At 37.6% G+C, this 11,953-nt stretch overlaps 1 protein-coding gene across 1 annotated transcript; it reads right to left on the bottom strand.

The window, feature by feature from the left end:
• Positions 1–509: 509 nt before the first annotated feature.
• On the bottom strand, positions 510–8,671 carry LOC148839227 (pyroglutamylated RF-amide peptide receptor). Its single transcript, XM_088930966.1, has 6 exons — positions 8,338–8,671; positions 4,978–5,136; positions 3,749–3,810; positions 2,260–2,492; positions 1,464–1,561; positions 510–928 (listed from the first exon to the last, which is right to left on the bottom strand). The coding sequence occupies exons 1-6, from the start codon at positions 8,669–8,671 to the stop codon at positions 510–512; spliced, it is 1,305 nt and encodes a 434-aa protein (XP_088787092.1).
• Between the last annotated feature and the right edge of the window lie 3,282 nt (positions 8,672–11,953).

Raw genomic sequence — 11,953 nt, 5'->3', positions numbered from 1 at the left:
AGAGAGTCAGGACCTCGGTTTTACGTCTCATCCGAAGGACGGCGCCTGTTTACAGTATAGTGTCCCCGTCACTACACTGGGGCATTAGGACCCACATGAGCCGCAGGGTGAGCGCCCCCTGCTGGCCCCACTAACACCTCTTCATTAGATAGCAGGTCTTGTAGCCTGCAGAGAAGAAAGGCTCAAAAGACAAAGGGCCTTGCCTTCACGGCAAGTGTTACCCCTAGTCCTGTTACTCAAGCACAGCACCAAGCAAGAAGCCATCAGGTGTTTAAGACCTTTTCCTGATTTGAAAGGAACTGAAATCCTGGGCTTCCGATCACAAAACACATACTTTAACCACTTGAATGGCTAATAGGTACTGTATATTACAATTACTCTCAACTTCAAATTGAAATGATACCGAAATCATTTGTATTTATGCTTAAAGAGCTGAAACCAGGTTACCTCTCACCAACTCCTGATTGCCGTGATTACTCCACATCCTTCTGTTTCTTCTGGGAGAGGGTTTAGCTAGAGGATGTGCTGACATGCAGGGGATCTGTGACACTGAGAAGCAGGGGGCTGCTGTGCTTTTTGGAAATGCCTTGGAAGAGGTGGACCTGAGGGAAAGGGTTCAAGGTGTGCAGCTCTGACTCCCAGGCCACCCTGCTCCACTGGTGCGCGCCATCTCCCAGCAGGCTTTGCTCACTGCGGTCCCGGAGGTGGAGCGAGTCTATGGCCGAGACTCCCACACGGGCCCGGCCTCCCAGCCTCCCCGCCAGCCAGCGTGGCCTGCCCCTCTGGAGGAAGATGGCCAGGAGGCCCTTCTTGAAGTTTTTGTTGAGGACAGCGTATACCACGGGGTTGCAGATGGAGTTGCCGAATCCCAGGATCTGGACTGCGGTGAAGACCAAAAACTCCTGATCCGGGTCCAGACTCAGTTTTCCTGTGGATCAAAGGTACTGTCATGACTGGACTACAGTAAGTACAGTTTTCCGAGTTCTAAATGCTGTGTACTATGGTTTAGGTTACACAGAACAATGTTGAAAAGAACAATTCTACCTATTTATTAAAAATTTGTATAAATAAAATAAAATACAGTATAAAGCAAATAGCCTATGCATCAGTTGGTTAACTGCAAGACTGAAAAGCAAATGTAACTGTTTCTGGGATAAGTGAGATCAACACCACCAGTAAACTGTTTGAGTGATCAATCAGCTAGGAGTCTGCAAGCTGTGGTGCTTTTTTTGTAATTGTTGTAATTTATGTGTGTTTTCAACAGAGAAATTGAATAGGCCAACAGCAAATTTAAAAGGAAATCACAAGACCAAAAAAAACACTTGTAGAAGGGTTTTAAATGGTAGAACACTGCTTATGATTGATATTAACCGTGTTAACTGAGTTTTGGTTTCTAAAAAGTTCACCCCGGTTGCGCAGCTAATATAAGGGACGGATCAGACAGCTTCAGTTTTCATGTTTACCATAGTCAGAGAGCACGGAAACCAGATGAAAAGGAGCCCAGCAGACAGCAAAGAGAAGAACGACCGTGGCCATCATTTTCACTGCACGTCTCTTCTTCCTGTGTTTGTAAAGAAAACAACCAGTGGGATTAGCGATGAGTCAGTATAATCAAGACATTCTCATCTGCAGCCTGTGAATTCAGTTCACTTCACAAGGTAAGTGACTTGTATTGCAGAGGAATGAAAACAAGTGTACTTCAAAGTATTCTAATTTATGCCAGATATAATAATGGTTATGTGAAAAGAATGGCTATGTGAAGCAGCCGCTTATTTCATACATTTCTAAAATGGAAGTAAACTGAGAAGCACAGTTATGATATCACCCAATTTGGAAAGAGCTAGAAGTTGTGCCCCTTTGTGGGCTTAAATCCAACATAAGCTTGATTTAAGTATTTTATTTAGATCGCTGCATGTGCATCCCCACTTGTATAAATAGATTTAAATGTAAATCAATAATAACATGTTTTAAAGATATTTCTGGAATGCTGGAGTACATAGTATTTATTCCTAAATTGTTTTTAGTGGTACAATGAAACTTTGACTTCTGATCTGTGGTCAGTGGGACTATGGCCTCTAGTCTAGGCTAGGACTTCTGGCCAGGGTTGTAGGACAAAATAGAAGAGACTGGAAACTATCTAGAATCAATTCAAACTTGCAAATCGTTGGATAATACCTCAAGACATAAGGATACCACAGTGGAGTATAATTTTCTTTATAAACATGACCTGCTTTGAATTCCTTTTGCTCAAGAGCTCACCTGGTGATCTTGTTTATCTCTGAGCCAGGTAGTGTCTGAAACATGACATCATGGACACGATGTTTGCCCCACAGTTCCCGCATGATTTTGCCATATAGCACACTCATAGTAACCATGGGAACCAAGAACACCAGCAACAACAAGAAAGTGGTGTATGCTTGTCGTTGCCAAGTATGAGGCCATATCTCCTGGCAGCAGGTGTAGTGCACATCAAACAGGAAGTCATACTTCACCTGCAAAAAAATCACCATGTACCTGTATGAATACCATGCAAGTTCCTGTGAAGGTATAGAATACAAGAACACAATGCAGTAGGTTTTTGGTAAGAAATGAAGAAATACAAATGTCTGAAACTGAAGAGTTTCTTTCTTGATTTTTTTAAAAACAAATCAGTCCTGAATTTTAGAAAGTAAATTAAATACATAAAAAACAACTCTTAACCTAAACATCCACCTCCCTCTTAGTCCTGTTTTAAGTTAATTTGACAAACTGTTTAAGCATGCATGACATCTTAAATAAACTATCACATTGAGCATAGCAATATAATTTACAATAAAAAGTGGTATGCATTCATCCAATGCTAAAAATCCAAAAGACATTATGACAACCCAGAGGTCTTTTATAACATTAAAATATATTTTTTATACTTTATCCTGATTTGGTTTTCAGCATTTCTGTTCTGTGTTTCTGCTCCTAACTGTGTGTAGCACATAAAAAGCAGACAGATAACAATGCAGTATTTTGATAAGAGTGCTATTCAATATGACTGAAAAGGTATTGTAACACATTCGCCTCTGTACATAACAGGGATCTTGGCTGCGCAGGCTGAGGAAGGTCTTCTTTAGCTCAGCCGGCAATACCCCTGTTGAGCAATGCCGGAGAGCTGGGTTCGTGTCCAGTGTGGTGAGGGAACAAACCCTAGAACCCGAATCTGTTACAGTACTTTGAGGCTGAACTTGTGTTTAATTTCTTTGTCGACACCATATTTTCACCATTGTGTGTCAGCAGAACTTTTAAAAGTTTTAGGGATTCTTCTTCTTAATAATCTTAATTTCTGTAAAGACTGATTCAGTGCACCATGTACTTTGAAGAGATAGTTACGACTAAGAGGACATTGCAAGTCATTTGTGCAGAAATAAAACACTATTCAAAGAATAATAATGATTCCTGAAGCCTTACTGAATGATCGGGAGCTCTTGATGTACACATGTATATTTATGTTGGCTATCTCTAAAACATACAGTACCTTTGCTTTTTCAAATTTGTGCATCACTAATTTGATTACGCTAAAGAATATTCTTTACCAGAAACATTATTTGTCTTGGTCACTGCAATTCTAAATAAGTAACAGTAAGGGAATCATAATTAAAGATTTAGGACACAAAAAAAGAGAAATGAAAAGGACAAAAAGTATAACTTGATTAATTGAATTTGAATTTAATTTAATTTGATGAATTATAACTTGAGGTTTAAAAAAGCGGGAAGTTACCTCCACTTTGTGGGCATACCACATAGGGCATGCAATAACCAGAGCTGCCAGCCAGACAGCAGCTGGAAGGAAAAAAAATGGTCATTTAAGAAACCACTTTAAAAATACATTTACAAAAAACGAGCCCCCTGTTTCTCTGTTTAATTATCTGTGCAGTTTCATTGTATCACCACGAAGTTAATAGTTAAAAAGAAAGTATACCTCAAAAGACCATTACTGTTTGGAATTGGCACTAGTGTGCCTGACCAGGGCCCTCACAAAGCACAATATGTTTGTATTTGCCCTAAAATGAAACAGATTTTGTCAAAATAATCTCATGCTTTGCATAACAATTGTCATGCAGGCATAGTTGAAATGTGCGTTACTTCAGTGCAAACAAATATTCGTGTTGTCGTTTGTAACTTCACAGTACATGACACATGTACTGTATGTAGAGAGGATGAAGTAGGAGCTGTGTCAGAGTGTGAGCTGCAAAAGAGTAAGCAAAGGTTAATTTCTTGCTAAAAAACAGAAACAAAAGTATGATTCAGCTGTTGGCTCTATTTGACTGTTACTTCTTACTCATTTAGACATTTCTGGCTATGAACACTCCAAACATATTGAAGGCTTAAAGCAATTTTCTCTTGATAAGTGAGGCTTATTAGTTACATTCTGTTTCTCTTCTTGATTTTCAACAGGTCTGATCACCTCATCCCCAGTGCCTCATCAACTTCCTGAATAATGAGGTGATTTAAAGCTTGTGCATCAGCCATCCAGGTGATTCAGGTATAACAGGGTCAGTTGTAAATGTTCAATTAATTACAATGACACCAAAACCATTATAATAAATCACCAAAATCTTCACACTGTTTTTTCCTAAAAATATACATTTATAAATAGTAATAAGTAAAAAATAAGTTATGTACTGTATATCAGAATTTTCATACAAGCCATATTGTGTAAAATTCTGTTTCCATGGATACAGTTAGCATTTCTAAATGGCACATTCCATGTTCCTGCTTAAACAACTAAGCCTATGTTAAGAAAGGAAACCTACATCTCAAGACACTGGTGTACAAAATTGTGGGGGCGCCAGGAAAATCTTAATAAAATCCACGTTAGAAAATAAGAATGAACAAATTTAACAAGGAACTAACAAAACTTTTGAGTCACAGGATGGTGTACATATCTTCCCAACAAAAAACGCATGAGTGAAAAATCAAAGGTGGTCCCCCTGACTTGGCTCTTACCCAGCATCTTGATGGCATGACTAGGGAAGTAACCATTCTGCAACTGCAGTGGGTACAAGATGCCCTGGAATCTCTCTGCTGCTATGCAGATCATGGTGAAGATGCTAGCTGAGATGGCAGTCACCTGGAGAAATGCAACCAGCTTGCACAGAAACTCTCCTGCGAGAGACAGAGAGGAACATATCACATTTTGTTGTTGACATTTTCCCTTGATTTACAGTGGTGCTAAAAAGTTTTTGAACCCTTTAGAATTTTCATGCAAGAGAAACAAACAACATCACTGAGTTGAAGCAGTTCTGTAAGGAGGAATGGGCCAAACTTCCTCCAAGTTGATGTGTGGGACTGATCAACAGTTACCGTAAACAGTTGGTTGAAGTCATTGCTGCTCAAGGGGGTCACACCACTTACTGAAAGCATAGATTCACATACTTTTTCAGACAAAGACATTTAACATTGGATCATTTTGATCAATAAATGAATGAAAAAGTATATCCTTTTGTGTGTTATTTGTTTTCTTTTATCTATTTTTATGACGTAGATGAAGATATGATCCCATTTGAGGTCAAATTTATGCAGAAATTCAGAATAATCTAAACGGTTCACAAACTTTCTATCACTACTGTATATGCAGCACAGAACACAAAACAGATTTATACACTCTGTCATTAACAACCCAATTTCACCCAGCACAACTCACCTCTTTTGCCATTTATAAAGTTTATATGTAAATCTGCACAGATGTGTTCACTGCAATTATTACACATTCAAAATAAATTACTGGCTGCAGCTTGACAGTAAAACACAAAATGAGTGAGCGCTAAACCTTCATATACACTGACAGTAAAGGTCAAGAGTTTTTTTATTAAAAGGCCAAGAAATATATAAGAATTGGACTCTTCTAGATTGTTATCCCTTTATATATCCTGTCACAGAAGTCACAAAAAAATGGAGCATTCTTCAATTTAATAATAGTAACTTCAGTCAGTCTACACTATTTTATAAAGTTATGGAATGGTATAATGTCTTGTGGTCCACTTCAGATGTCAAGAGAAAATCTAAATAAAAATTAAGTAACATTTTAAGGGTTCCTGCTATGTAACATCAGTTATGTTTCAATAAGTAACATTCTTTACAGCTTTAAAAGTAAAATGTGTAACAGCTTCTTGTGACATTAGCACTGAGTTGCTGGTCATGTAAATGCCTGTTTCTGTTATACTTTTAATATTGAGTGTACTGTTAATATATACATTTGTTAATATTAATACATATTAATTGTCTTGCAGTGTGCTTGCCATTGGGAAATAAATGTGAAGTATTTACAGTGTAATAGGCTGAAATGAAATCAAGGGTGTTTTAACACAATGGCATGTGATGGGTTTCACTGGGCCATTTGAATCCCATATTCTGTACTGTTACTCATTGAATATTATGTGGTCACTACAAAGGAACCACAAACTGGATTAGTGTCAATATCTGAGGCTTAACTGTCAGAAATGTGATGAATTTCATAAGTATGTACAGCAAGACAGGAGACCTACTGATAAACAAATGCCAAAAAGTTGTCAGGAAACAGAAATAAAAGTGCAGATCTGACACAAAAAGCCAATTGAACATAAACTGAGAAGTTGCAAATGAATCACTGCTGAAAGTTCAAAACATGTCAAACAAGTCAGGTAAAACAAGTTTGCTCAAGTACATCTAGAAATTTTGTTTTACAAAAACAGTTCAAGTTCAGCTACAGATTTCCGGCAGAAGTGCCATTTCAAATGTGAAGTTCATTTAGAAATATCAAGAACATAGTGTCACTTTAGTGTCAGAAGTTCAGTAGAAGCTCATCATACAATGTAAAGCTGATGTAAAACTGATTATAATACCTAATGTGAAGCTGAATTTCAGAACACTGAAAGCGATACCTTAATCATCGTTACAAAACTATTATCATTATTGCAAAGGAACCTGTTCCTTTGCAGCCTCTGCATGCTAATGCAGCTACTGTACCTACTTGAATTATTATCAGTGTTGCTGAGACAGGCTGTTTTTTTAATGATCTAAACAGAGTATATGACTGGTTGAAATAAAACAACTCTAATGAATGGCAGCCTTTCTAAATGATTCATGTGAATCTGTTAATATGAGAGTGCCTGGTGAGTAAATAGTCTTTAAATGTGTAAGCTATTAAACATGGAGCCACTGCATTTTAGATGCTAGGCCATTTCAGCTGGTATCAAAAAAGTTAACAGTGGCTGAGCCATTATCCCTTTTTCTCTGCCAAGCATAAGGAACGACGTCTTATGTGTAAATTGATTTGTAACCTATCCACCTAAACATAGAGAGGACATCTTAGGATCTAGACGACTAGATAATCATTGGTGTAGCATGTACTATCAGATGTTTTACTAGAATGAGTACAACAGCTTTCTTAAAGGAAATTCTTTATTATCTTGTTTTAACATGTTTGGGAAATGTGTTCAAGCTAAAATCTCTGTGGCCTTCAAAGCTTGCCAAATACTAACAGCTCCACTTCTGAAAGATATCTTAAGGCTGATTGCCAATAAATGTGATAAGTAATCATTAAAACATCAGAAGAGTGAAAAACTAGAATGAGGACGTTGGTCCATGGGTGTGCTTCATGGCCCAACAAAGGAATTGCTGGTAACAACCTGTCTCATCTCTTCTGGCAGGTCCTAGAGTACAAATTTCAGCCTCAGCCACATGGCTGGGTGTAACCTATCCACCTAAACATAGAGAGGACATCTTAGGATCTAGACAACTAGATAATTATTGGTGTAGCATGTACTATCAGATGTTTTACTAGAAAGAGGAGTCTGTCATTAACAAAAGGGGGAAGGTGTGATCCAAGTTTAAAGACAATTTTGGTTCTGGATGTCTATCTACAATAGGAGTTGCTCTGCAGAAATAGAATAAATGCACCCAGTAAAACAGACTAACTTCTCCACAAGTCCCTAAGAGGAAGGGAAGAATTGATAAGGAATATGCGAAAATGCCTAATCTGATCCATTAGGTGAATTTCTCAGATAAATGTTTTATGGTAGACAAGGTTCAAATCCTAGAGAATGCCATCGTGAAAAATTGAATTTGTGAAAGTTAAATTCATAGATGTCCCTACTGTATTTCTTTTTTTTTATTCGTAGACCCTACTGCATTTCTTTCCTTCACTGTAATTGTTACCCGTCAACAGGCTAGAATTTGTAAAGAAATGAGAAGAAATTGCTGAAATGAGAAACTTTAAGTTATTCTCATCCTCTGATTCTAGCTCAGTGTCATGTGGAACTTCCTGTCAAGGCGTCTGTCTAGCCTTTTCAACAGCTCCTTGAAAGTGTTTATGAACAATGTACCTACCTGCAAGCCAGTTTGTGAAGAAGTGCTGCAGGAGGGTAGCTGGGACACAGAAAATGGAGATCAGGAGATCGCTTAGGGCCAGTGAGCAGACGAAGAACGTGCTGGGAGCCTGAAGAGCCTTCCTCCGACAAAGCAGGAACAGCACAGCTGTGTTTCCGGCCAGTGCCAGAATGAAAATCAGTACATAGAGGATGCTAAAGATAGGCTGAAGTGCAGAAGGCAGCCGGGGCACATACACCAGTGGACTGAGCCCAAACTCCTGAATAAACTGGTGCCTAGAGACGTTGGAGGCCTCCAGCCAAAAGGTTAACATCTGGGGTGTGAAATTCATCATGTAAAAGCTGTAGGTGGGAGTTTCTCTTGGTGAGTATAGTCCTTACCTTAGAGGATAAGAAATCTAGGCTTGAGGACTTGAAAACATTCAACACAGGTTCTTCGAATTTGAGTGCTGATTCTAACTTGTTAGGGAAATTGTAAAAAGTAGCTTTAAATCATGTAGCCCTTTGGCAGAAAGCCCCATCGCCATCATAAGGGGACTCCTTGAAATTTTGAATGTCCACTTGATCGTTTTTTCCAGCTTCAGATACAACATACTGTAGGAGCTGAATACAAAAGTATAACCTTCTTAGTGTACATAAAAGGAACACTGAATCTCTTCTTATTGATCCATTTAAAATATTCAGGTGGCTCCCTTCAATACCACATGGCTCTGTTCCTAGACCTAATAACACTTGATTGAAATGGTCTGGTTATAAGTGACTGATGTTGTCTGGTGCTAGCATGACAAAAATGGCTGAAGAAAACTGTTCTGCCATTCGCGACTTATCAGGGCTCTTACCATTTGTCAGTCATAAGGACTGTTGATAAGAAATGTTGATACATGCCAAGCAAAAGGCTGTATCTGTTCACTCATATTATTCTACTAATAAACTTCTGTGACTGGGTTTATTATATTGACTTTATCACTGCACTGCATCATGGTTGCCCTGTACAATCTGCAGTTTGTGGAAATGAATCATTATCAGTGTCATTGAAACAGGATGATTTTTTGTCTCTATAGATTTTCAAGCTAAGGTAGAAATCTCCACCACAAAATAAAACTGTTATTTCAGTTACTCTCACACTGGATAAAATCCAACCTGATAAAGCTGCAAAATTTTAAAGAGGATTCCATGACACTATTTTGTTGTGCCCTCACACCTATTTTCTAGATAGCTCTTTATTTTTCATTTGGTCTTCTTTTGGTTTGTGCACAGCACACACAATGAATAGATCTCATGTAGCTCAAGAGAGTACAAGATTATTAAAAAGTCAGAAGTCCTCATCAGAAGTCCTCCTCACACAGCGGAGGTCACAATGCAGTTGACTGGTTTCTCAGACTGGCAGACTTCCTGTAAATCGTAAGGGCTGCATAAGTAGCAGTTTGGCAGATGTGAATCGATGTGGATCCTAAGGAAAGAAAATGCAAGAAAAAAACACCAGTAACTTTAATAGTTCTACTGTATATTAGCTAAATCATTGCTGTAACAAAAGAAGGAAACTTCCCTATACACTCTTTCCCTAAAATTTCCCTATACACTCTTTCCTGACATACTGTAGGCTTTGGAAAAAAACCCAACTTGGACCTAAACTATTAACATGGTCACATGTCCTTTATTTTTCCTGTGAGCCCCAATGTGATCCAACGGGATTTGACAGACCTTGCAGATTTTCATCGTCTTTGAACCATTCTATACATTGCTCAGGATAATAATATGATCCATCTAAATATAATACACACAAGGTCATCCACAACCCACCAGATCTTGCAAATATACAATAAAAGTAATGGAAATTTTATACAAATGGATATACAAGTTTAGTTTTAAAACATGACCACCAGATGACTATAGCAAAAAGAAATGAGCACATTGTCACTTAAGATTCCGTTACAGCCAATATGTAACTCTCTAAAAAGTGAACAGCTATTTATTCAAAATAAAACTGAAGAAGTTAAGGTTAATCACACACTGAAGAGTGGAAAGAAGAAACACATCTTGTCGGTTATGTTTTCTTCAGCTGCCATCCAAGAATTAACTTTTAAGTTTTCCTGTCCATTCAATTAATGCTGACACAGCTCCCCCCTCAAACCTACTCAAAAATGTTTACTAGCTTTCCAAGCATCTTAGGCCAACGGTGATTTAAATGATTTTTCTTTGCCTTGTTTTTAAAGCTTTCTTATTTTTCCCAAATTCCAGTCTGGCCCTGATTAACCCCTGATTAAACACCATGTAGCTGATCTGCTCCAAACATGGCAAGGATAGTGTTGGAGACATTATAGTTTATACAGTACAGTATGTGGACCCATACTGGATTATCAAATTATTGTCAAAACGATGCGTTAACAGTTCAAAAGTTGTTTGGCTATTTAGCTCCTTGTTTTGGTAGGTATTGTTGTGGTGGCAATAAAGTGCCCCCACAGTGGCTGTGACTAGACTGAACTCATGAGTAGCAGCATCACTCTCCAAAAAAGCCTATTAGTGTGTGTACTACATGTGTGTAGTATAGTTTAATCCAAACTGACTGTATCTGACTGATAGTAATCACACTGAAGGGAAATGTTCTAGAAAATTTCTACAAAGAATTGCTTATTGCCCCCTTGGGAGTTCTGATGGTTCTGAAAGACAAGAAGTAAACTGAAGTCATTATGTCAAGTCTTTTTATAAACTGTTAGTTGCTGCTGGCAGATTGACTATAGAACCAAACAAAGGTTTGGGAACGTATAATTAATTCAGTTTTCCCACATAATTTTTAACTCAGAGACAAAAAACATCTTTTTTTTTCAGTGATTGAGAGAATCTATGAAATTCCAATGAAGTCGGTTAACTTTTACTGGATATTTTTCTGGATATCCCATAATACAATGTATACAAACTACTGGAAAGCAGTAAAAATACAAGTCTAATTCTATAACTTGAGTATTTAACATTTTCTTGAAAGATTACAGTACGTAAAATAATTAAAGTAATGTGTGAACGTAAATTTGAACGGGCTCTTCTCCATTATTACACTACAAAAAATAATATATACCTATATTTATTGTACTTTCTGTAGGATTCTCTCCTAAATGAAAAAAAAAAATTAGTGGTTTTGTTAAATCCCCAGTTGTATAGTACAATAACGTACTTCCATCCCTCTGTATTTCGCTGTAGCATGAAATTAATCTAATAAATTCGGGAGATTTCTGTCATTTCCTGTCTAGGCATATTAATTCCATAATTTTAGGTGGTGCATAAAAATGAATTAAAAATGATAATGCAGCTACAATCGCTAATGTCACATTGTTCATTTTCTGAATACATGTGTGGCAGACAAAACCTAATTATGATATATTCTATTTGAATACATTTTCTTAAGAATAGGCTGTCTTATAACTATATACTTGTGGGAAATAATTTCTATTCCATACAAAGTAATTTATTCATATTTATCTAATTAACGGTAAGAACGATAGACGCTTTGTGAATTGTTTCTGCCGTTTCACTAGACCCTAGCCGGTGTGCCGGTATTCTGTAGTACAGCAGGCATAATTCATGGGGTATAACAATACCAGACCATCCAGATACCCTCACAATTA

Source organism: Atractosteus spatula, chromosome 2 (assembly GCF_055471065.1).
Source record: "Atractosteus spatula isolate fAtrSpa1 chromosome 2, fAtrSpa1.hap1, whole genome shotgun sequence".
NCBI lineage: Eukaryota > Metazoa > Chordata > Actinopteri > Semionotiformes > Lepisosteidae > Atractosteus > Atractosteus spatula.
This window is presented reverse-complemented; position numbering and strand designations above follow the sequence as displayed.

Bases quoted from the DNA above. Each gene is read 5' to 3' on its own strand.
- LOC148839227 (XM_088930966.1), bottom strand. From the start codon at position 8,671: ATGATGAATTTCACACCCCAGATGTTAACCTTTTGGCTGGAGGCCTCC. The intron at 3,811-4,977 runs GTAAGAGCCAAG...TTTTCCTTCCAG, and splicing joins TCATGCCATCAAGATGCTGG to CTGCTGTCTGGCTGGCAGCT. The intron at 929-1,463 runs GTAAACATGAAA...TTTGATCCACAG, and splicing joins TTCCGTGCTCTCTGACTATG to GAAAACTGAGTCTGGACCCG.